General features: G+C 42.5%; 1 protein-coding gene across 3 annotated transcripts in view; it reads right to left on the bottom strand.

Moving 5' to 3' along the window:
• Window positions 1–1,533: 1,533 nt before the first annotated feature.
• The window catches only part of roraa (RAR-related orphan receptor A, paralog a), a 185,184-nt gene continuing 161,269 nt past the window's right edge, over window positions 1,534–25,448 (bottom strand). For all 3 annotated transcript variants that reach the window (XM_040025748.1, XM_040025749.1, XM_040025750.1), the window contains 9 exons: window positions 15,802–15,887; window positions 14,076–14,217; window positions 11,730–12,125; window positions 10,967–11,088; window positions 10,729–10,861; window positions 9,637–9,744; window positions 8,551–8,661; window positions 8,246–8,358; window positions 1,534–7,846 (listed from right to left, as the gene is read on the bottom strand). In XM_040025748.1, coding sequence (XP_039881682.1) covers window positions 7,682–7,846; window positions 8,246–8,358; window positions 8,551–8,661; window positions 9,637–9,744; window positions 10,729–10,861; window positions 10,967–11,088; window positions 11,730–12,125; window positions 14,076–14,217; window positions 15,802–15,887 — 1,376 coding nt within the window. In that variant the 3' untranslated portion in view covers window positions 1,534–7,681. The remainder of the gene's footprint in view (window positions 7,847–8,245; window positions 8,359–8,550; window positions 8,662–9,636; window positions 9,745–10,728; window positions 10,862–10,966; window positions 11,089–11,729; window positions 12,126–14,075; window positions 14,218–15,801; window positions 15,888–25,448) is intronic.

The following is a 25,448-nucleotide window of genomic DNA, read 5'->3' as shown; positions in this document are numbered from 1 at the left end:
AGACTTTGTTCCAGAAGTCTTGTGGTTTGTTCAGATGCAGCTTTGCAAACTTAAGGCATTCTGTCGTGTTGTTTTTAGGGAGAAAAGTCTTTCTTCTGGCCACCCGTCCAAACAAGCCATAAATATTCAGCCTTTTTCTAATTGTACTGTCAAAAACTTTAATATTTAACATACTGAGTCCTGTAGAGTCTGAGTAATTCTTGTTTTCTTTTCTCTGAGGTTTGCATTTGTTAGGGTGTCCACACCTGTGAAGATTATGCTGTTGTATTAACACACAACGAAATGCTGCAGGTCAGAAAACTGCCATCATTGCTTTTATAGAGGTGATCACATTTGCTGATGCTCAGTTAATTAAGTGCATTTGATGAGCCTCTAAACTCCTATGGAAGCAACAAGGGTGCATTTAACTTTGCACAGGCCTGCATAGAGTTCACATGACTGTAAGCACATATAGAAAAACAATCTGAAATGTTGGATATTATTCCACAGTTTTGCAGTTAATAATGCTTAATCAAAATCTAAAATGTATTACGTGGAAAAGATTTAATGAAAAATGTATAAAGAGTCATTCATTAAAATAATTAATACAAGTGAAATGATTATCCAGATTTCTGGAGACGCTTCAGATTTTACATTCTTTTAGTCACCACAGATTTATTTAGATCTGGGTATTGTCCACATAATTCAGTCATTAAGAAAAGTTTCTAGCGGAGTGAGGCTCGTCACTCTGATTAAGTAACGGCAGAACGTGCGGTTTAACTTTTCTAGTGTGAGCTGAATACAGAGAGCAGACAAAAGGAGACAGATAAACAGCCAGGGAAAAAACAAAGCCCATTACAAGCGGTAAATTTTATTATGGGATAACAGCACATAAAGCACATCTAAAATCGATGTGTCCAATGCACTTTTAATAAAGGTAATATTAAAGGTACAGTTTCTAAGTACAATATAACAACATTCATATTAGAATGAAAAGTATTTAAAAGACAACATTAAATTTCTTATTTTTCTTTACAGCCGTATTTACAAAATGAATCAAAATACTTATTTTCATATTTAAGAATCAGACAAGAAGGAGCAAAACTACGTTTGTGAATAGACTACCTGCTAAAGAGAGTTCAAAAGAGCTGGATAAAAAGGTACATGATCATCTGTCCCCATTTTACATCAGTAGCAAACATGTGACTTAGAAATTTGTGACAACCACACACTAGTTTCGGCTTTTTCCGTAATTTGTACTGCTTTTGCATGGAAAAAAAAAAAGAAGCCACCCTTGCTCCACCCTCCCCCACGCACCCACCCCATTTTTTATGTTAAATTACCCCAACAGACCGAGGGCACATTGAACACAGAACATTAAAGAAATCCAGATGCATCGTATGTCTGTTTTACAAACACATACAAATACTTAATATACAATGCATTAGTAAATCTTCCATCCTCAGTGAAATAAAAAAGAAAAAGTAGATTTAACACTAACAGAAAATGAAGAAATGTGGACTTTCTGTTAGGTATTTTTTGTTTGTTTAGTTCTTCTTTTTTTTTTTTGCTCGACCAGAAAAATCAAAACAATGTGCAGGAGAACACTTCTGTAATATCGTCCGCGAGCATTTGTCGACCAACGAGAAGCGACGTTCCCAGTTATGTTTCCGAAATGACATGAGGGGTGACGTGTACACTCTAAACAGACCATCTACACATCGGAACCCTTCAACAACAACCCACGCGAAAAAGAATTAACAACACATGAAGAGAGAGAGTTTGGAAAAACAAAAAAAACCCAAACATTTTAAGCATGAGCGAGCGACAATTCCCCCTCATGTACAAAATACATTGTCACTTCAGTACACATCTGGAAAAACCACAAAAACAACAACAAAAAAGGACAATCAAAACCATGTATGCATTTTGTTACACCGAGAGGCACTCAGTGTGATACGTTGTGTATTATTGCAAGCATATTCTTACTGATATTTGCTACAGAGTCGAGAGAAAAGAAAAGGTCAACTTTGTCTTCAAATGGCAATCCTCTCGTGTACATTTTAACACTTCAGTGTGGTGCAAAAGGCTTGTGCCACTGGTTCTGGAGAAACCGCTGCCTCAGGATCAGGATAGTCTTAAAATGGGGAATAACAAAAGCATACACCGAGGCTCTGTAAAATGAAATCCAAGCACCACTTCCCTGCATCAGGTGAAGAACAATGCAGACACGGGGAGGTAAATAGTATCTTAAAACCTGACAAACTAACTAGCCTCAGTGAGTGTTTTTTTCTTTACAATCACACAAAGGAAAAAGGACAAAAAAAATCCAATACTGCTGTTTCAGTTTGAATATTATAATTCTTCCAGAAAAGCGACCTTAATAAGCTTGTTAATTCGCAGATACTAGCTTTGCTATAAGTCAGAAGGAAATAAGTGCCTTATCCCAAGTCTAGCACACTGATACAGGTACTGGCTGGGTAATTTTACCACTATCATTTTCATTTTCATTATTATCATTATCATTATTATCATTATTCGTTGAGTCCTAATATCAATAATACATTAATATGCGATGAAATCAATGAACTAATAGGGCGGCCTGGCTTAGGAATCAATACTTGGTTCACAAAATTAACTTACCTAGCACCACACATCAGGGCAACACAAAATAAATGTCAGCACGCCCTATCGCTATCAAACTAATCCTAAAGGAGGGAAGCAAAGTAGAAACAGAGTTATCGTACAATATGATGTCATTGATAAACAGATAAATTTTTTTTTTTCACTGGGTAGGCCTTAGTAGCAGTATTTTCCTCTTACCCTATACAGACAGAAGTTACAAAGCTACCTTTATACATGTGATCAATAATAATATTAAATATGGTGAATAAACAGCAGAGAATGAGGGAGAGAGAGTGAGAAAATAAGATATACAGCACACAGGCCGTGTCAAGTTCTTAGTTCTCCACCTGGGAACAGAACTGGTCAAATGTACAGATGAAACATAAAAAAAAAGAGAAAACATCCACAAAATCAACACAAAAATAAAACCGAACCCAATGGCGATAAATAAGAGGTGTATTTACATGCAGATGTTCAAAGACTTATTATGCACAAAAGAATGAAAAATAATACACAGACATATATTATTGCTTGACATTCGATTATGGCTAAAAGTTGCTTTTCATTGTTTTGTCTCGTTATTTTTAAACTATATTCTTAAACGTAACTTTAATCATAAAGTCTTATCACCTGTGCTTTGGAAAATGGGTTTTGTTAAAATGCGACGACTGACTCACAATTCTGGGCGACACACCGGCAACCTCAAGCGTGACATAACGCCGGTCTTGACAATTTACGGTCGAAGACGCAATCTACAGTGCACATTTTGGCTCGGTTCATTTCAATTTAGGCTTGGACCAACAAACTGATAGCGAAGAATTTTTTCTTTTGAGACCCGTGAATTGTCGAAGGCGTTATGTCATGCTTTTTAAAATCTACAACTATTATGGATGGATCGAGCTCAGCATTCCTCAAAACCTTTGCTTCTTTTTTGTTAGAAAATGTAAAAAAAAAAAAGAAAAAAGATCAAAACCTCTTCATCCACATGACCCTGTTCCTCTGTAATTATTAAAGCCTTGTCTGGGTTTTTTTTTTTTAAATATTCACATACTGTGAGAACAGACAGACACACACACACGCACACACTATTGCTTTTTACAGACAACAGAGCAGAGACAAAAGGACCAGCACATTTTACTGTATACTATACACTGATTGAATAGCACAAGTAGCATCGATCCCTCGCTTAAAGTGGGATATCTCGAATGAGAATATACAGAAAGACATCACTTTTCAGGCCCGTGTAAAGGCGTAGTTTATAGTTATACACAAGCATCTGTGTGTTTGGTGACCGTTTCCTGCAATCTTCCCTCTATCGGAACCTTAAAAAGATTAAAAAATAGAGTGATGGGGCTTTATTACTTCTTTTTGTTCAGAAAAAGAGTAAACAAAAATCAACTGTATGAATAAAGTCAATTGAAAAAGGATGATGGCTGCACTGTAGAGACCCGTAATTATAACACAAGGCATATTGCTTGTTATACATTGTAGAGCACATTACCAGCTACTCGACTAAAATGAAAAACAAAACAGCACATTTTACGAGATAAGAACCCCTTTTTAGTGGTAGACCTTAGGCTGACCATGTTTGACAGAATATTGTTTACGTGATCACATAACGTTTGAAGAAGAAATAATAATCTTCAAGAAACAAACAAACAAAATGAAAAGAATTGACAAAGAAATCAGCCAAATCTCAATTTTCTCATTATTTTCTAACAAAATGTTCAGTGTGCTACGCCAAAAAAAACCAATAATTAAAAATAAAATAGAAAAAGTTCAGCCAAGCTCCTCTCATCATTTGAGTGCTTTTTAAAGATTTCCAAAAAAATCTCATAAACTCACCAAAAAAACAAAACAAAAAGTTAATGAAATGCTCCGCGACTCCAGAGGAAAGCGAGCCGTTTCTTCGGTCTACCTGTTACCTCCCTGAGCGTTCGCACCTAATCCTTTTTGCTGCTCTTGCCGGGCCGCCGGGCCTCTCAACACCGGATTGTCTAGCAGTGTTCCAGACTGGGTTTCTTTTGCTTTGAGACTGAGGTTTTCTAGTCGTACAGGGCTTGTGCATATCCAAAATAGCATTGGATCGTTAACAGATATTATTACTTAGGTACAGCATATTTACTAACAACCCAAAACACAACAGATTTAGTATTGCATAAGAATATTTGGTTTCCTAACAAAGAGGGTTATTATTCATAAAGACCCTGATGACACCGTTTTAAACCAAAACAGATTTTTTTTTTTTAAATTATTTTGTGTGCGTGAAAGAAATATGCCGTGTACTGAAAAACTACACTTTGTAAATGCGATGGGGTTTGATGGGTTTTTCTTTTACAAAGAAGATTTGCTTTCATTAATCGACTTGGCTGGAGGCCCTTTAAGGACACCAATAATGTGAAATTCTGAACAACTCTGTGATGAATTTTCAAATCGGAATTTTCAACCACTTCTCATGGAACGTCCCTGAAAAAAAAAAAAGAGAGAACGATAGAAAGAAAAAATATCTACTAAACTATAAATCGAATGAATTCAAACAGAAAAGCACAGAAGAAACTCTTCCCTGAGGGGTGACAGCGCAAGGCATTAACGCCTCGCGCAAATTGCACGGTAGAGGAATGATAGTGTGCAAACAAAAGGAAAACAACAACAAACAAACAAACAAAAAAAAAAGACAAAACAACTGGATTCAATGTTACAGACAGACTGGTGACAGATGTGTTAACATGCTTTGTCGGGTTTCTAAAGGGATATCATTTTTTTCTAGTCTTTTCTTTTTTTTTTTGTTCTTTTTTTTTTTTTGTTCTTAACGATTTTTCTAAAAGCCGCTACTGAGATTGCTGGAATGTCTTAGGAATCCATTCTACATTATAGACGAGTAGACTGGAAAAGCGGAAGCAACGACTATTGTTTGGCACATCCAGGGTTGTTTCTTTTTTTTCTTTTTTCTACCACTTTACTACCACACTGACAAAAAAGACGCACTCAACAAAAACAGAAGCACAACAACAAAGCATTCTGAAAATAGCACTTGTCCTACCATTTTTATGCTTCTCCCCTAATCATACGAACAACGGCTAGTCTAATTATTGCAGGGATATAGTTAAGTGCTACCTGACATCTTTTTCTCTCCCTCGTTCTCTTTCGTGAGTTTATTAACCAAAACAAGTTACAAAAATAGAAGCTTTACAACCAGACAAGGCTTTGAATATTCACTTTCCCTTCACTGTTTCTTCTGTGTCCTGTCCGTGGCGTTGCCGGGCTGAGACTGCGGTGAGAAGGCAGATAAAGACGCTGAAAATGTTCTTACAGAGGCTCGTAAATGTGCTTTTTAGGTTAGACCCCGGGGTCTCTTGCCATTAGGCTGTTAACTCGCTTGCTGTATCTTTATCTTCCACTAGATGGAACAATTGGATTAGAGACTGCATGTGAGTTTCCCAGTCCAACCACATGGCTATTTGGGTTGATTTATAGCCTTAAAGAAAAATGTACAGATTTTCACAGTACAATGAGAAGCAAATGTTTAGTAAAAAAAAAAAAATCCCCAAAATCTGTCACCCGAGCACACCTCAGTTTTCTTGTATTTTCAAAAACTTGAAACAGATGCCATGAAATCCAGATCTGTTCACAACAAAAACAAAACATCACCGCGAGGTTGTTTTGTTTTGTTTTTTTGTATTATTTTTTATGTTTGTGCATGCTCCCCTCAGAGGAGTATCACAGCTACATTTTGACAGGCGTCGCACTGGCAGTTGTTGCGAAAACAAGCGACGGAGTGTCTTTAACCTGCCTTCTCATCCACGCCTCTTTTGTTCGCCAACCGGCAGCCACGCCAGCCACCCTAACAGACATCCCGTACGCTTCCAGTAGACCAGTAACATCTGCAGCTCCCGGGACTAACCTCTGCATCCATGATTCAACTTGTATTTCTTGTGCACATGCAACACATCACTAGGTAAATATACAAGTCTTAAATTAAAGAACGGTGTAAATAAAAGTGCCTTATCAATTCAACAATTAAGAATGGTCTAACTACTAATATCATACATGTTATTTAAAATAGATTCTATAAACATTACTTTTTTCTGTATAGTAAGTACTTATGACCATATACCCTGTAGTACATTATAAAACAGGTGGAATGGACCCTTTTCATTGTATTGGCGCCCTGTGCTTCTCCAGGGCACCTGTCCAGAGAAGGATTAATAGCAGATGGCCTTACATGGTTTCACTATGCAACAATGGTGGATGGAGTCTTTGACAACTTAAATCATTGCGTTTTCATTAGAATTACCAGAATTCTAGGTTTCTTTTTTTTTCTCTCTCTTTTAAACGATTGTCCACAGAGAGGTGCCGATTGCAACGCCATGCCAATGGAACCTCCCTCGAAGTCGCCGTGAGTTTTCATCCCAAGCACCGCGTCATCCCAAACGATACGGCTTGAGCACAAGAGAAAAGAGGCTGAACTTGACCAAAGTGTGCGCGTTTATCTTTTTTTTTGTTGTTGTTGTTGTTGTTGTCACTTTTTCTGCGTAAAAAGGTGACAGCTTTGACCATGGAAAGAAAGCAGAACTGTTACGGGAGTGTAACCTGGGAAATAATACTGATGTGGTCATCCTCTAAATGAAGAGGTCTTCAGCTTTTCTTTTCTTTTTCTTCAAAGGTGTCTCATTAATTGTTCATAATGATTAGAAGCCAGGTGTGCAGATAAAAAAAAAAAAAAAAAGGGAGAATGATAGGGGGTGATGCAGTTAATCAAGTGAAAACAACGACGAATGAAGAGAATTGGGTTAGAAAAGCGCATAAGAGGGTCAAGTTCAACCAAACAGAAATGATTTGTTCCTATCTCCTCTTCATGTCCCGTGGGGTGTCGGGTCCCACAATTCTTACAAAGAGAACTAGATTCAATATGGTAAACCTTGACAATCAACTCCCCAAGCCCTACCCTCCAATGTAAAAGAAGAAGTTGAACAGCGTGCCATCTGTCCGCTCTGGTGTGTGCAGGGCACCAGTAAAGTGTCTCAGATTCCTCCTCCACATTCCCCTACGGTGGGCACACTGGCACCTGGCAGGGTTGCTACCCGTCAACGGGCATGGACTGCTCAAAGTCTGATCCAAACAGCTCCTTGTATAACGGGGGGAAGTGGGCACGCACAATGTCTGGGTATATTGCTTTGAAAGCTGTAAGCTTCTCTGTATGCCTACTGCACAGCGCCCGCAGTGTCGACACTTTGCATATCAACTGTGGAGAGAGAGGAGACAGGCTGTTTAGATTCACAGGGAGGCAAGGACATGGAGCAATGGTAGTGAAAAACATTCCTCCCTACAGTGTATTCCGTCTCACACAGGGGCAAACAGACTTGTAAATATTGAGACAAGCGCTCAGGCACAAGGAAAACTTGACACTTTATATTAAGGAGCCGGTGTAGCTGATAACAAAGCATATACTGATAAAAGAGGTATTTCATGTCACATTATGAATGTTTCCTCCGAAATCTGGGTTCATTTAATCTACTGGGGTTAAAAATGTTTCAAGGCCAGTGGATAAAGATCCTAAGCAGTGTAAGATTAAATTGCTACAACAGCAGGGAATTCCAGCTTTCGGGGATAACGGATGAAGTGTGTTCTGTATGCACTGTACCTTTGTAAGTATACCGTCCTCTCTGTGGTTCTTCTGCAGGACGTGCTGGAGGGCCAGTTGGATCTTCTGCTGGAGTTTTTCCACCTTCACCTTCTCCTGCAGCCAGGACCGGTCTGGAAGGAAAATAGTCACATCTTTATGTGGCTGTAAAACACATGTGGGGCTCTTCAAAGCCAAACACAATTCTTGAAATGCAAGATTTTAATTATCAGAAAAAAATAGGACTGCAACAGTGTGTTCATTATTGTGGTGAACGTATGTTTGCCTTTTTTCCCCCCTCTCTTTGCACCGTGAATGACACCTACCAGCAGACATCAACACAAAGGCGGAGAACAGGGCGATCTCATCCTCAGACAGGTGCATAGAACACAAGTTTTTCCCAAACTCGAAGACGGAGCTGATCAAGTCGTCACAGCCTGCCGCAGCAAAGGACAGAGAGAGGGGGCTTAGGATATGGAAGACCAAAGAACAACATTCACTCTTGATCTTTATTGGGAGAGAGGCACACGGGGAGGGGAGAGGAAAGGGGGAGAAATGAAAAAGAGCGGCGTGCTGACAGCACATGGGAGCGTCTTAAGCAGAACAGGCAATGTTTTTACTGAGTTTTGCCTCCCAGACGAGTCACTTTTGGCAGTTGGGTGGCGTTATGCAAGCCAAAATGAGGTCACTATTGAGGCTTTTAGTTAAATCAATTATCGGAGATAGAGAGAGACAGGCGGATGCCACGGCAGCTCGGGAAGCCCATCACTCTGCCTCCCCCACTGTGGACCTCTCGGCACAGAATTCATAGGACACTGGTATAGTACACACACATGCTCACTCGTATACAAACACAATGATAGTGAATGCAAACTCACAATGAGAAACAGAATTCTCCACTTTTTCAGCCACTATGGGACGCAGTTACATTTTTTTTTGTCAAAAGGTAGCTGGAAAAATCCACGGCGGGACATCTTAGCAGTAATATGGCAGTCTGACACAAATTCTATTTGCTTTCGCCTGAGATGTTTTATGTCAGGCTATCAATGATAGTTTTGATAGCACTCTCCCTAAAGACACTCCGTCTGGCTTTATTTATTCCACAGTTACAGGAGCCATATGCAGCAGAGCCTCACTAAGATCTCTGTTCTACCATAAATAACTGCTGAAAAGACAGCAATGCCAGGTGAGGAAGGGATGAGTGTTTGCTTCGAGGCGTTCAGCATTGTGCAGAACAGAACAGCAGACTCTAATTTTGGCTGTTACAACAAAGAAAGGAGTAATACACTGTAAAAAAAAACAACTAAACACACTCACACAAACACAGCAGCACAAAAATACACACATGCACAGTCATTCAAATGCATGAGTGCACACGCGCACACACACGTGCCTAAACCCACTCCACTTACCTAATGACTTGAACACATCAGGTCCAGCATATTTTCCATCAAAATACACTGTGTTGTTTTGCGTGTCAAAGGCACGGCACATTCTGACAAACACAACTTCCAAAGAGCCTGTGGAGACAGACAGGGATAAGATGCTGAATCTGAGCTTTGTTATTTCTTTTTTTTTTCCTTTATCCCAACAGTTACACATCAGTCAGGCATGCAAAACACATGATTTAGCTTTGTGCTAATCTTCTACAATATGACTAACACAACCACTTTGAAATAAAGAAGCCTGCTGTCAGAGTGAAGAGAAAAAAAAGCCTCCGCAGATGAAAACATCATCGACAGAAGGCTATTCTTCCATAATGACATGCCTGATAAAAAATTGTACTCCATTCATTGGTGACAGTGCTTATTCATTCAACCTTTATTTAGATAGATAGGTGTTTATTGTGTTGTATAATTTGCACCACTCTGTGGGAGTGGATAAGAGGATCAAGAAAATGTAACTGAAGCCATTATTGCCTCCAAGGGAGATGCTACTGTTTTAAAATGTCATGTCTGACAAGGGATCTCGCTCTGTATTTCGTTATTCGTATGGGCTGTGCTAATGTAAAGAAACACCCAGGGAAGGACCCGGGAGAGCTGTTTGTTTGCTGGATGTGAGGTAGATGTGTGTCTGTATTTGTCTATAAATATAGGTGACTGTGTGCAAAGAGCCATAGCAGGGTTATATATACACAATTCTGTGAGTGCATCCTCTTAAGAGAAGTTTAAACAGACATCGCTGGTGCTTGAGAAAAGGAGAGAGAAATGGCGGCAGGCATGATAGGTATTATCTGAGCTCGGGAACACATGACTTATCTAATGCTGTGTCTTCCTTTGTTATGTATGTAATGAACGGAGGCAAACGGGGAGAGACAGAGACGGTGAGGGAAAGCAGGCGGGGTGGGGTCTCCTCTCTGTGACACTGTCTGTGCCTGTGAAGAAGAGGGCTTTGTGCAGTCAGGTCAGCTACGCCCTTGTGACAATGCCAGAGGAGAGGGGTGGAGGGGCTGGTAGTGGTGGGTGAGTTTGACGGCAACAGGCCATGTTGACAAGCTGTCATACCTGCTTTCAGCAGCACTATCTGATCGTTCTGACACAGCTCCATGAAGCCGTCGATGCGCTTGGCAAACTCCACCACATACTGAATGGCCTCTGTTATTTTGATAGCGCACAGCTGCCACATGACTTCCCGGGGCTAAGAACAGATAGGACAGAGAATGGGTTATCTACTTTAAAACAATGATTCTGATTACTGTAACTGCTGTGGAGACCCAGAAAGGCACAGCGGTGGTAAAGATACCTTGTTCTGGTAGCTCTCCACCTCCTCTTGCAGGAAAGCCTGCCAGGTCATCTGCTGCAGCTCCTCTCTCAGATACTGACATGTCTCCATGTGTGACTTAGAAATGTTCTGGGCCAGGTGTTCTGAAACACAAGCACAGTCACAAACCCGGAAGATCACAGTTGAGATTCGAATGTTTCTCACAAGGCTATGTGAAAGTGAAGACCTCACTGATGAAATATGCCACAGGAAAAGAAGATTTATTTACTGAGCCTTCATGAAGGAGGAGAGGCGGATACGCGTGGGCTTTTTTTGACTGGGAAAAGGCTTGTTGACATTTCCTTTTACTGCCTGCAGGAAGCTCATAGCTTAAGGTTGAGGGAAAGCCAATCTAGTTATGACACAAATGCATGGAAAGGAGGAGGGGTGCCACGTTACTCACTGAAACAAAGGTCACATTTTCTCTGAGAGAAATATTGAGTATAAGAATTTAAATGGTTTTGAAAACACATCTGTTAAAAGGAGTTCCTAGGCACAGGGGAGCCTAAAAAAATGATTTCCCCAGACGCCTGCCCTGCTGGATCCTGATTGGCCCTAATTAATGGAAACTAATTACAAAAAAGAGGCTCTTTTAATGAGTGTTGGAGATGAGTCTCCAACCTCCTGCTATTTTAAGCAACCTTTGTGTCGTTTGCCCCACGGTTGAGTTGTTCCCCCCCTCTCCTTCATTTTGCTGTCTCCTTTTGCCTTTTGCCTCTCCCTCTCTCTCGCTGCTGCTCCTTACCTAGTTCAGCCATGGACACGGTGGGGGAGGTTTCTCCATTGGTGAAGGAGCAGTAGGGGAAGAAGCCAGAGCCTGGGGCAAAGTCGCAGATGGGCTCCGGCTTGATGCCGTTGATGTCCAGGCCTGACTGGTCAGGAGATGGCTGAATGTCCAGGTAGAAGCTGCTGACAGCCGAGTCTGGTTTGCTGCCATCAGGAGTATGACCATCCATGTAGCCGCTGAGGTCATCGTGAAGCTCCGTGAGGCCACTGGCAGAGAGGCCGTAGCTAGGTGTGAGTGGCTCCGCCTCCCCAGGCTGTTGTTGGTGGTCACGTTGCTGCTGCTGCAGCCGGTGCTTCTGGACCTCAGCGTATAGGCTGTCTCGCTGCTTCTTTGACATCCGACCAAACTTCACTGCTGTAATTAGCAGGACAAGACAAGTGTGAGACTAACAAAACACTCAGAATTGGTGGCACTTTCTATGAAGGATCTTTGCATCAAGTAAAATAAATGTACTAAGTTTAATTTACTTATTGTATTCACAGTCAAGTGATTGTGAACCACTACTAGTTTTACTAGCGGGTTGGGCATACATAGATTATCACTGTTTTTTGAGAATCAGTGTTTTATCAAAGCACTCTCCCCCAAATGCCTTACATTAAAGTAACCAATTAAATAATGAAATAAATAAATATATTGTTAGTTATTTACCAGTTTTGATCTGATTTGTACTGTTTTGATTTGCTGTAATTTACAGTCGAGCCACTTTCTCCCCTCTCCTGTGCTCTCGATTTCACCATATGCATGCTGTGTCAGGCAAAAGCTTGCCTACACTCAAGCTGAAGAAAACTTGCATTCATTTCAACACTTCCCCAAGGCAGTCCATCTAGGAGAAAACACTCGATACTATTATTTTTTCAAACCTAGTAAAAGATTTTAAATTATATGGCATTCTCTTTTGCCTCATCTTTAAGTATACTGACACTTGTCTCTAGGAAATACAGTGGAATTGCACAGACTGAGTTTTCTCACACGTTTGGGAATTTTTTGGGAAGAAATTAAAGTCTTAGGCAATTTAATTACCCTTCATCTATAAACTGTGCTTTACTATCAGAAAGCAGCACACCATATATTTTAGCCACGGGTTATTCCCATTAATTTACAACATATTTTTATCTAGGGGGGGATCAGCATTAATTATATTGATTTAGAGATTATTATGAGCAGCTTCACAAATGCAGAGGTAAAGGTGGAAAGGAACCAGAAAAGCTTATCAGACAATCAAACAGCCCAAGTGTCTGCCTCCCACCTTAAGGTTTCCAGACTAAACATTGGTTCTGTGAATGAGACTTCTTGGCCGGTGTTCTGGGGGCCTGGCAATAAGTCAGCCGGTCACAGTGTGTGTATGTGTGTGTGTGTGCACAGTGGAAAGTGAGTGGAACAGCAGAGAAGAGTTCGGGCAGATGGGCTCTGGTGTGTTCAGTGAAGGTAAGAGTCACCTTCTACTGTCCAGAGTGTGTGTTTATACATGAGTGTGTCTTCATACGTGCATGTAATAATGTATACTGGATAGCTGCGCACACGGTGCTAATGCACTTCTGTGTTAATTTAATAAGTGTGCATGTGTGTCTATGAAGTTGTACCAGTCTCTTCGCTTGTACTCCGTTCAAGTTTTCACTTGTCTGTGCACATCCCTCTGTGCCATTTACAGAAAAATGGCATGGCTCTGCTCTGTTCTGATAGAATCTCTTAAGCCCAGTCTAGTTTGGACCAGCCTGGCACAGCAGGAGCCCCTCTGCACACACCCCCACCTGTGTGATCCCATTACTGCATCTCAGCTGCAGCAGGACTAATGACAACCTCTAACAACCTTGTATTTCATCAAACCTAGTTTCTATCACAGCAACAAATTAGGCCCACAGACATAGTGCTCACCTACTACTGGCAGAGAATGAACACAGACTGACAGCTTAACATGTTCTCGTGCCAAGAATTCCTTTGGAAATGTCTGTTGTACCCCTTTGAGAATAACGACATTATCTCATCTCATTCCTACAGATTTTCTTTGTCTCTCCAGCGAGATTCAAATACACAGCTGCTAAAAGATATAGACTGACTTGATAATGTAAATTAGAGCTGCTTCTCAGTAAGTTTGATATTTTCACTGCCACAAGGAAGCTCTTTTTGCTCCCTTTACGGGGAGGTCAGTGTCCAACAGTTTCCCTGAAGCATCGATCCAAAGGCGGTTTAGCGGAGCACACGTTTGCCCACACAGGAGCCTGAACCGGGGCTCTTCACATCTCACCACTCACCATGCCACCCTGCTAAATCCACCCACTTGCTTCTCCTCTTCCATAGAGGACTTACCATCTCGTGACATGCCCACTGCCAGGCACTTCTGCAGCCGGCAGTGCTGGCAGCGGTTGCGGCTTGTGCGGTCGATCAAGCAGTTCTTCTGACGGGGACAGGAGTAAGCTGCATTGCTCTGCTGACTCCTCCTGAAAAAGCCCTGCATTAAACAGAGGACAGACAAAGAAACAGTCGTGTTTTCATCTCGAAGGATCAATTCATGCCCCATGTCAATAGCATAGCCGTAGCTCAGGTTGTAGAGAGGTTTGTCTGCTAATCATATGGGTTCAATTGCTAACGTCCTCGATATGCTGAAGCTTCCTCGCGAAAGTCACTGAACTCCAAGTTGCTTCAGATGTGTGTGCGTGAATAACAAACACTGTAAAATGCTTTATAGAACCAGTAAGGTTAAAAGGTGCTCTGTAAAAAGTGATCTGTTTACCACTGTGCTTAACATATTACTCATTGACAGTGACTGTTTCCAAGTGGTGTTTTTTAAAAATTATTAATATGAAATTGATACATAACAATACTACCGTGACTATATTTTCTACTGTAGTATCTTAGGAGTGCTGCATTTCAACCGTGAGTACAGCATGAGGGTGTTGTGTTTGGGTAGGAATGATAACAGTGGATGGTTATTAGTGTTGATTAACGCAGCACTGGCATGCGCGGTGTTAAAGGATTGTGAATGCACACCGACCGGATTCCTCATCCTTTGACTTAATGAATTGATTCCAGCACATCATTAACATGCCCCACTCTACTGCTCCATACACATATGTCTTAATTAGCTGCTCATTGGCTGTTTAATTACAAGAAAACAGCTGACAGCTGCCAAGTTGCTTTATAATAGAAGCCATTATGGAAACCGACTAAAACTGCCAGTGACAAGCAGCACTCTTTAATAATGCTATGATTTATGGTCCAAACTTTTGTACTCGCACATATCATTAAAGGCCTCTCTGCCTGGACTAATTAGCAGTCATTAAAGATAGATTTCAGCAGTTTATTCTTTAGTGTTTTGTCCCTGCAAGCTCCTATGTGAGGGAGAAGAGTGCAGGAAAGGAAACTCTCTCTGTCCCTCTCTTGTCTGCCTCTCTCTCCTTCACACACACACACGCACACACACACACACACACACACACACACGTGCACATATATAACCAGGAGCAAACAGCAAAGGTGCAGGCTGGCTGAGGAATGCTAATGATGTGCCTGGTGACAAGCATGGGGACAAGAATACACTCTAAGCACAAAATTCCTCTCACTGTGAATGGTTGGTGCATTTGAAACAGTACAAAAGGTGGCTTCAATAGAAGCAACACACTGTAGCAAACAGCCAACAATCTGCTATAATTCAAAGCACTGTGCTTTTGATCATTTTATTTCAAGAAGAGCAGGCTGCAGCAAAAGCAAAAACAGCAAAAGACACGTCCCTGGGAGGGAAAGGCAAAGCAAGGCAGAGGAATGACTTTGTCCTACTAATTGTGGTTTTCTGTGATGTCCTCTGCGGTGCTTGACCACTTTAATGATCACACTCCGCGTGTCTTTGCTTTGCAGTCCCTCTCCAAATCGTCGCAAAACTTCAGCAACATTTTCAAGTGTATTTTTTCCTCGCAAGCAACTTTCGGCACTTCCCCGGCGTTCCCAGTCTTTCCTCTTTGAGCTCTTCTGTCCCTTTGCGTGCACGCAGGCACACTACCTCCCTTGGCACAAACGGGTTCGGTCTCTTGATGCTTACCTTACAGCCTTCACATGTTATCACGCCGTAATGGATGCCTGATGATTTGTCTCCACAGATCTTGCAGGGAATTATTTCGATTTGAGCTGCGGAGAAGAAAAGGAAACGAAAGAAGAAGAAAAAAATAAATAAAAACGTTGCTGTCACAAGTCACCGTACAACACCCTCACCATGGATCCATGTCGGTACATGAAAGAGCACCGTGCTTCTAAAAACATCTCATCCGATGGCTTTTGAATCTTCACTTCCACAGAGCATTAGCTGAATATTTACCGATTTGTAATGTGTGTCTGTGTGTGTGTCTGTGTGTAAGCAAGGAGGCCATTTTAACTCCTCACAAGCAGCAATGTAAACAGAGTGTCATTTTGGATCCTAAACACAACCTCTAGAAGAAAAGTTACCCATAATCCTTAATGTACAACAGGAGCACTAATATTGGCCTTGTATTACGACAATGACTCATTTAGCCACACGAGGAGATGTTTTCCTCGCTGGAAAACTTGACTTCATGAAGCCTCGTATATACTTCAGAACCATAAAAAACCCAGGAGTAAATCCACCGTGGCCACAAAGAATCATAACATGCCCGCTGTGCTGCAGGGAGCTGTGGCAGCGACTGCATGTGCACCTCTGTATACGCTACAGAAAAAGGGTTCAGTTGCGGTTTGGCTGTGGTGTTGTGCTGTTGACAGGCCTGTGATTCACCCGCCTTAAGAGGACAAAAGCAACGAGGGGACAGGCCTCATCCATCGTTGGCCTTCTCCTCAGGAGCCGACCACAGGGCAACACAGCAGAACAGACAGAACACACAGACATCAGAGACACAGAACTCCCAGCTCGTCCCACTGCTTTCAGCTTTATCACTGCAGCCACTGATGCTACCATCCCTCTCCACCTCCACCCCCACCCCACTCCAGAGATCTCTATCTCAAAGCCCTCCTCCACATCTCTAGCATCTCAGTCCCGCCATCCCAACAGTGCACTACAGCGCCAGACAAACGCCACTATCTGATCTAAATCGAGGAAAGATCACCGCAGGATATTTTCTCACAATCTAATGGTTTTTGGGATTTTTTTTTTTTAACTAACCAACCTGGAGCCAGCCAATCACGGTGCAATGAGTTGTTGCAGCACAAGTCTATACCAATTAGTGGAGGAATATTATGATTTGTCTTGCAGGGATGAAATAGAAATTATAATATTTTAAAATATAGTGGCACGTTCACAGTGTCAAAGTATTACATCAGCCTCACCCCTCTAACAAGGCCTAACTGTCTACTACAATGCCTCAGGTCTCTTCTAAAGACAAGGAGCTTTAAATATCCCCTTCAACACCTTAACAACCAGCCTCTTTAAACTAGTTTGATCACATCAAAAGTACTTTTGTGGGGTTCAATCCAGAGATCCCTGCCCATTTTAATCAGCTGCCTACGAGCCTATAATGTGTCATGTGGATAATGTCCTTGTCCCGGAGGCATGCCCGGGAGAGGCCCTTAACACACAGACTCTAATCCACTAACCCGGGAGCCACACTCTATTCATTCAGGAATCTGTCTGTTCTCCTCGCACTGCTGGAGTCAACAAGACCAGCCATGTTTACTTGGAATTAGCCTACATTTTAGCAAAATGAACAAAAGGGAGTGGTGGAACATGCACAATTAATTCTCCTCCAGACAACACCTCCTGTGATTTGCGATTCTCACATACAATAGAGGGCACTGCACCTCATCGGCCCGGATTAGAGTGAAATCCAGGCAGGAGGCGGGCTTTGACAACCTAACTGAGAGGGTTAATTCATAATTAATCTTCTCCTTACTGTGCACAGTTACTTGTTATTTCATTTAGGTCTATCTCTGTATGAGTGCACTCTATTGTTTGTTTTTGTGTTCTCCCCGCATGAGCATTAGCAGTGCAGTGTGTTTCGACTCCTTTAGCATTTTCAGCCTCATTACTTACATAATTTGTTCTGACATGCACTCACAACAACTGAAGCGTGCTGTAATTATGACTAGCTGCGGTTATGACGAACTAAAGGTTGTAGCGGCAGGCCCCAGCCATTGGGTGGCAGTGCAGGGCTGTAGCTATGGTTGTCTTGCCAAGTTAAGCCAAGCTTCCACCCACCCTATCCAGCCCACAGGCTTTTGGCTCTGAGCTCCAGCCTCTGATAGCTTCAGGCTTAGGCTGCTGCTAGCTTCCCCCACCCCCACAGCATAGCTGTGAGATGCCTTCATCTCTCCTGAAGAAGCGGAGCTGGCTGGGCGCTCACTCAGGCCTGACAGAGGCTGTGCCACATCAGGTGAAAGCAGTGGGAGTATAGACACAGGGGTGCCAGGCTAGGCAGGGCATACATTCACACAAGCATGCCTCACATAGCCCTATCTGCAGCATGAAGGCCCTGAGTGCACACAGTCTCACTAGCTAACACTCTTCTCCCTCCACCGCTGCACAAGCCCCTAGATGTTCAGTGCACTCAACAATAAAAAGGGTTTGTCTCTGGACCAGCTGAGACAGGCTCCATAGCTTCTTGTAGGAGAAAAGACATCACTTCGAACATATAGTTATTTCCACGCTAGGCTGAGCTGCTTTCATAAAGAAAGGGGTCAAGGAGAAGAAATGAGCAATGGCACAACGGAGATCAAATACACCATGAAGTCACCTAAATCATCAGTCAATATTTGCCCCTTTGAGTGACTGGTCATGAGGCCCCTAAGCCACACTTCAGACAACTGAGGATGATTTGAACTGAATTCACAGAGGGGACCCAATCAAACAGAAAGGCCTACACTTATAAGCACTCCCAATCTGGCAGTCAATATCTATTGACATGAGCTGCGGTGTTAACTGCCTCTTGGTGTGAAACAGGCAACTGCTGGCTCGCTTGAGCTTGACCAGTGCAGTGCCACTGATCCCATTCACTGCGCCTGCCTGCCTGCCTCTCTGCCTGCCACTTCCCTGTCAGCCAGCCTTGCCTGCTCTGTTTACGACATCAAAGCCAGGCACAGTTAGACAGGCAGTCATGCTAAAGTCCATCCCAGCAGCCTGCTGCTCCTCACAGCACTGTGAGATGGCCTCTGCACGCAGGACACTTCAGAGACACCTGCTGAGATGCCAAGATTACGTTTGAATCACACCACAACACAATCTTATCACGGATAAGACCATGAGGGTCGTACAGCGTCTCAGGACTGTATACAGCATTTGCAGCGAGGTGCGGGTGGGCTTGGGTGATAGGCATGGCAAAGAGAGCAGACAGTGAAACAGAATGTTAAAGCTTGTTCTTTGTCTGTCTGTGTCTGAGCAGTTCAAGGACACTGATTCACAACACTGGCAGGCCTTTTGAGAGGATGACGTGTCACTCAGAGCACATGTACAATGGGGCAGTGAGGCCTCCGTATGCTCACTCGGTGCCCTTCACTGTCTTCTTCACAGGCCTGAGATCATCAGCCCCTTTATTAAAACTTCAGCACACATTAACAAGGACCAGGAAACGATCATTCAACTCTGACCGCTCATAACAATTTACAAAGTCCACGCTAACAGTTTACCGAGGCTGCTTACTCGCTGCCTAACCACTGAGTAAGCAGCTATTAGCAGATAAAAACACATTCGCCTGCGTGATGCAAATTTAAATTAAAGATGTAAGGAATGATGCGCAAGATTCTATCAAGGTGAAGAATAAAATGACTGCTGATGAAAAGAACAAGTAAGTGTGCACTGAGAGGACCTGCTCATGGTATCAGATAGGGCTGCGCAATATGACCAAAATCTCGTATCCCGATATAAGACATTTATCGTCCTGACAACGATATAAATCACACGTTTTTATATCGTCATCCGATATATATCGTTATATCGAACAGCCCTAGTATCAGATATAGACTGTATTCCTGTCAGATGTAAACAAACCATTAATTCAGGTAATTCCTCGTTTTTTTCTCTCCATATTATTCACCGTAGCATGCAGATAAAAACAACAACCCATAGAGCAACTGAAAATCCTACAGGCTTGTGCCAACATGGAAAATCACTACTAGTCAGAATCTCCTGGCTGTTCCCACTGAACCCTTGGACTACTGACATAACGTTGACGGATTAAGATTATCCCTTACATTACAGACCCATGCCCAGGCCACCATCATAATGCTGAGAGCTTAACCCATTACTCGATTGGACCATTAAATCATTTCCCATAGCCTTCATGTGATAGATGTGTAGAATAAATTAGGTTTGAAACCAAAGCTTCTACGCTGCTCCGTACGGGAATAAAAAAATTCTTTTTGTTTTTTGGGGGGGCTCATTTACAATGTACACCACTCTGGGGGAAAAAACCCAACAAAAAACAAAAAAACCCCAAACATTGGCTTCTCTATGTGTGACAGCCGTGTTGTGCTGACAGCTGTCAATGACAGAGTGACGCAAGCCAGCGGGCTCATGTCAGAGATTATGTAAGGAACTGGACAGGGCACAGCATTATGAGCAGATTAGCAAATTCTCTCCCACACATAACAAACTGTGCTAATATATTATCTTTCTAAAATATTTAGCAACAAATCAAAACAAAAGCTTATGGGGATATCGGCTCCCAAGACAGTTATACAAAGCACATTTTCTTACAGAGCCTTCAAACGCGGTCAACACGCAAACACCAGAGGCACTGAACTGTCTGGCAAATGCGCACTAAGCAATGTTCCTCCATCATTATGCGTCTATTTATTTTCCTTACATGAACTTCCCATTTGGAAATGGAGATCAGCTGTCGGTTGATAAACAGAGTCTTCTCTGAACAGATTCCCGTAACAGTCAGATCGAGCTGTAGAGCGACGACAGCCTAACAAGAGATGGAATCAGAATTCTGCCTCTTTTTATCTGCCAGGGCTCGGCTGTCATGTGAAGTCACACAACACAATACTTTTTTATTCCCATTTATGCAGCAGAAGAAAGGTTATTTGAATGTCAGCGGCAAAGGACAGTCATGGCACGGAACACAGGCAGAATAGTATAAATGTGTTATTTGTTTAGGGATCGGAGGCAGTTGGCATATTACCATAGTGCTGTTCTAATGGCATTTACTGGTCAGCAGCACACACGCATACACAAAAACAACCCACAAACCTGCAGACCTAAACTCTATATCATCACTGTGAAACAGCTTCTATTCAACCTATAAATATACACAAGTCATCAAAAATATTTGGACCAAAGGGATTAGCGTGAGGAAGGACATAATTGACACATTTTGATGTCTTTATGCTGAGTTTTGCTAATTCCCCCCAATCATTTAGCTGCCTAAGCTGTGATCCCACTTCACTAGAGACCAGCTATATCTGAAGACCTATTCCAGTTTCAAAAAAAGAAAATAAGAGGGGGCTCTTTAAGCCCTTCCCTATTATTCCTTCATAGAAGTGCAGTGACTTTAGCAAAGCTCAGGTCTGGACCATTGCCCTGGGCTGCTTTTTGGATGAACTCAAGCATACATCTCTGTGTTTGTTTGTGTGTGTGTGTGTGTGTGTGTGTGTGTGTGTGTGTGTGTGTGTGTGTGTGTGTGTGTGTGTGTGTGTGTGTGTGTGTGAGGCCTATTAATATTTAACACTGCCCAACTCCAGATGCCTGTACAACACAGCAGTGCTTCTCTCTTCATGTATCTGCCTGTATTTACTTGACTGTTTTATTGAAGTGCATTCTGACACCCTCTATGAAGGGGGAGCAGGAGAGAGGGGAAGACGTATTCCCAAACCACAGCACAAGACATCTCTCTCCATGTCTCTTTCTCCACCGGCGTAACAGTAATTTGGGCACTAATTTATGTGTTGTTGTGACAAAGATTGAGGAGCTTCCTGACTGGGAGTCTGCTTTCCTGCACTCTAGGGGAAACAACAAAAGCCTGGGTTTACTGAGCAGACGAGCACCATGAAGGGTAGCATGTGTGCGGCGCTCTTTTCCCCTCCCTTGTCTTTCCCACCTGAGCTCAAATCTCCCCCCCACACCCCATCACTCTTTACCCCCTCTATCCATCTTCCCCCCACATATTCCCATTTCGTCTGCAACTGTAGTGACAAGTGAAGTTGTGCCTCGGTGCTGGGGACCAGAGGGCACGCCCCTTGCGTGCGCGCAAGCGTGTGCACATGAGCATACATGTGTGTGTCTCGGAGAAAGGCTCGCGCTGTTTGCTTTAATGACAAAACACAACCGGTACGACAGAACTCACTTATATATTGAGCCACAAAAAAATGCATCACAAAGTTGCAAAGTATTTAGTTCATTAAGATCGCATGTCATCCATCCTTGGTTATTATGACGTATATAAAAAATAAAACTCGAGCAAATGTGCATTTTATGCTCTACTCACACGTTCTGCAGCAAGTCATTGGGATGCATCAAAAGTCAAAATCACTGAGGCTCAAATCACACAGGGCCAACTGATGGACTGGTGCAAGAGCTGCTGGTTGAATGATTTGGTTGAGGATCATGTGATGTTTGGAGCCTGCATTCTGACCACTTCAACTAAAGGGGCAATAGTTAAAGGCTCGACTGTGGTACAGTGCCTTAGTTAAGCACCTCTCAGTCCCAAAACTCCCTGCAGCGATGGCAGCCGAGTAGGCTCTTCCAGAAAAAAACTCAGGAATATATAAATAATGAATCTTTCAAAAATATCCACTGCAATTATACGCGGAAACCTTTACATAACAACAAAGAGTCTTGTTCCAGTGCACCAGGGGAATTTGCTGCTGCCACACTGCGACACACCACAACTTCCTTCCTCCCATAATTGCTGTATTAGTATGCGTTTCTGTAAGACAACCAGGATTCTTCTGGGCGTTCTGAATCGAATCATTCTGCTGTTTCACACAAAGAAATCAAAACATACACTCACACGTGCGTTTTTCGACATTTAAAAAAAAAAAATTTGCTCACTTCAGTTCATTAAACATTGGGGGTGAAGCAAAGATGTAAAGGGGAAAAGAGGAGGGAAGCTGGAGGTCCCATCTCATGCTGCTGCTCAGGGTCAGTGGGTCAGAGGCACACAGCCAGAACACACATGCAGAGCAGGCTGAATAGTTCAGCTGACAGTAATTGTCCCTCTGTGGTCTGCTTAGGAAAACATGTTTCCAGACAACGCGGACTGGCTGCACGAGCCAGATAGTAATCACGATCTTGATTTGCTCCATCGAATGGAGAAGCTCGGCATAAGCCTCCAGATATGGCTCGAGTCAGTATTTCCACTGGAGCTGACATCAGCTGAAGCAACCTCTGGGCAGGAACACAGCACAGCAGTGTTATAATACAATATCTCTTCAAAAATTAAATAACATAGAATAAAATCTCAAGAGAATCCACACTGCAAGTCACCCTTTAAAAATAAAGTCAAATTTTTACTATTTTATTATGCCGTGCAAGACCAAATTAAACGGCAGATAATATTACAATACCAAGTTTTTTTTTTTATCCCACTACCCACAACCTGAATTTAAAAAAATCCTTTTAATAACATTTGTTGTGACTGCCACATTTGTCAGCTGCTGGTGCTCTTTACCGACTCCAGCGGCGGACAAAGACGAACGCTGTTGAAACGAACCAAGATAAAAGCACATGCTTTCGCCGTCTTGTGACAACGTGCTAAAGAAATGTCAAAGTAAATCCCCAAATTAAAAAGTCATGTTGCCAAAACATGTGTAGGGCTGTTTGTCTTTGAAAGCTATTCTAGTCTATTAGTTTAAACAACGAATGCTCTGCGTGGCATCTCCGTTACTCAACAACTTTCACAGCAGGGCTGATGAGCACTACCTCTGCCATTCTGCTTGAAGGTCTTTGGTTTTCATCAGCTGAAAAAGAGCAGGCAAGGACAGGGAAGATGAATGACATCAATGGCCAGCCGATACTTCCAGGGACGTGTGATTGAGACAAATGAGCCTTGTTACATTAGCTGGGATACTGAATCCTGCTGCTCAAAGATCCAGAGCTTGATAGAGCTGAAACTAGAGGCACCCAACCTTTCTACAGATCACCGGTGTCATGGGGCCCGAGAAGAAGAGCTTTCTCAAAGTGCCTGCTTCGCTGGGCTCACTCCCCCCCCCCCTTCCTTTTTTTCTGCTTTTCTCTTGGACCACATTTGCTTTGCTCTATTTTATACCAGTGCACCCACACACACAAACACACACAAACATTGTGGCTACATGGCCTTCAAAGATTATTTTGGCCTTTTCTAGGTGTAGATGAAAGTGAAATACAGCCATGATCTAATCTATATACAATACACTTGAGCATTAGTGTCTATGAGCACTTCCTTCATTCATTATGCATTCCCACTGCTACTAAATGCACAAAATGATTGCATTGACATTGCAACAATCCAAAATATATTTGCATTGTTGGCCATGATAAGCAGACTGAGGCAATGAATTTTAAGGGTTCTGCTTAAGTGTGAGCACACTGCTGTGTCACTTTAGTGGTAATCATGAATGCAAGCGTGCAAGCGAGCGTCAAGTTACACAGTATTTGACAGGCTTGTAGGAAATTAGGTGTATATTCCATATATATATATATATACATATATATATATATATATATATATATATATAGTAGTGATATCTTCTTATAATTCCCGTGCATCTGAGCCCCACAGTTAGAGACTATACTTCTTCCCTTATACCCTTTAAATATACATTTTTGAAAATACACTGCCACTGAGCTCACAATCAAGTGAATTAATTCAGTTTTCGAAAAGCTTACATTTGTCCCAAAAAAAGGGGTTTTCAGTCATTTTTGCAGAATATAAAAATAAAATCTGCGATAATCTCTGCGCTGACGGTGGAGGAGCTGCTGAGCAATTTCACCGTCATCCTCCTTTCCTCTAGATGTAACAGACCGTATGAAAGGCATTCCTAGACGACAGGGGTGCACAAGGAGTACCTACTGCCACACAGAGTTCATAGACTGCTTACAGCGTGTGAGGCACATTTCCCCCCCTGCACTGCTGTTTTCATAGTCCTACAAACACTGGCCTGGTTTTGTTTAACATGGCAGGATTAAGCAGCCATGCGCAAAGCATGCTTCCCTCCTTGCACACTTTGCTTACAATGGAAGGCCTGAGCGCTCTTTGCTACCTTTTGGTGAACCAGCTTCCCTGACTGCTGGTGCTTTGGTGCTCTAATCCCAGGCAAATAAACAAGTGCCAAGATTAATGATTGCATAAACGCGTCCCCAAAGCCCTGGAATAACAGTCGGCTCTTCAGCCTGTTCTGCTGCCATGCAAAGGCTCTCAGAGTCAGCTGACAACCTGTATATCCCTCTTCCCTTCCTGCTGCCTCAAAACAGCCAGGAATCGTCTGTGCTTTGTTGCTTCATTAGCGACAGGAAGCTGTCAATATTTTCTACGTGACAGGGGGTACGCAACGCTGCACTGGGAGGATGCGTCTATGCTAGAGCGTAATAAAGGGTCCTCCACAGTTCTTAAGCTCTCCACTTCTTACTTCTTGTTGCTAATCAAGGCCACTGCACAGCATGTCTGGCCCTCAGCGCCTGACATAACAACCCCGTCTGTCTGAGGCCATAATGAAGGCAACATGATAGGAGGAAAGTGGAGGTTCTCGAAGACTTTTGATTAGTTTGTCACCCTCATCAGGACTTGTAAAAACTTGCATTTATGACTT

The sequence above is a fragment of the Simochromis diagramma genome, unplaced genomic scaffold (genome assembly GCF_900408965.1).
Source record: "Simochromis diagramma unplaced genomic scaffold, fSimDia1.1 OVJJ01000293.1, whole genome shotgun sequence".
Lineage (NCBI taxonomy): Eukaryota > Metazoa > Chordata > Actinopteri > Cichliformes > Cichlidae > Simochromis > Simochromis diagramma.
This window is presented reverse-complemented; position numbering and strand designations above follow the sequence as displayed.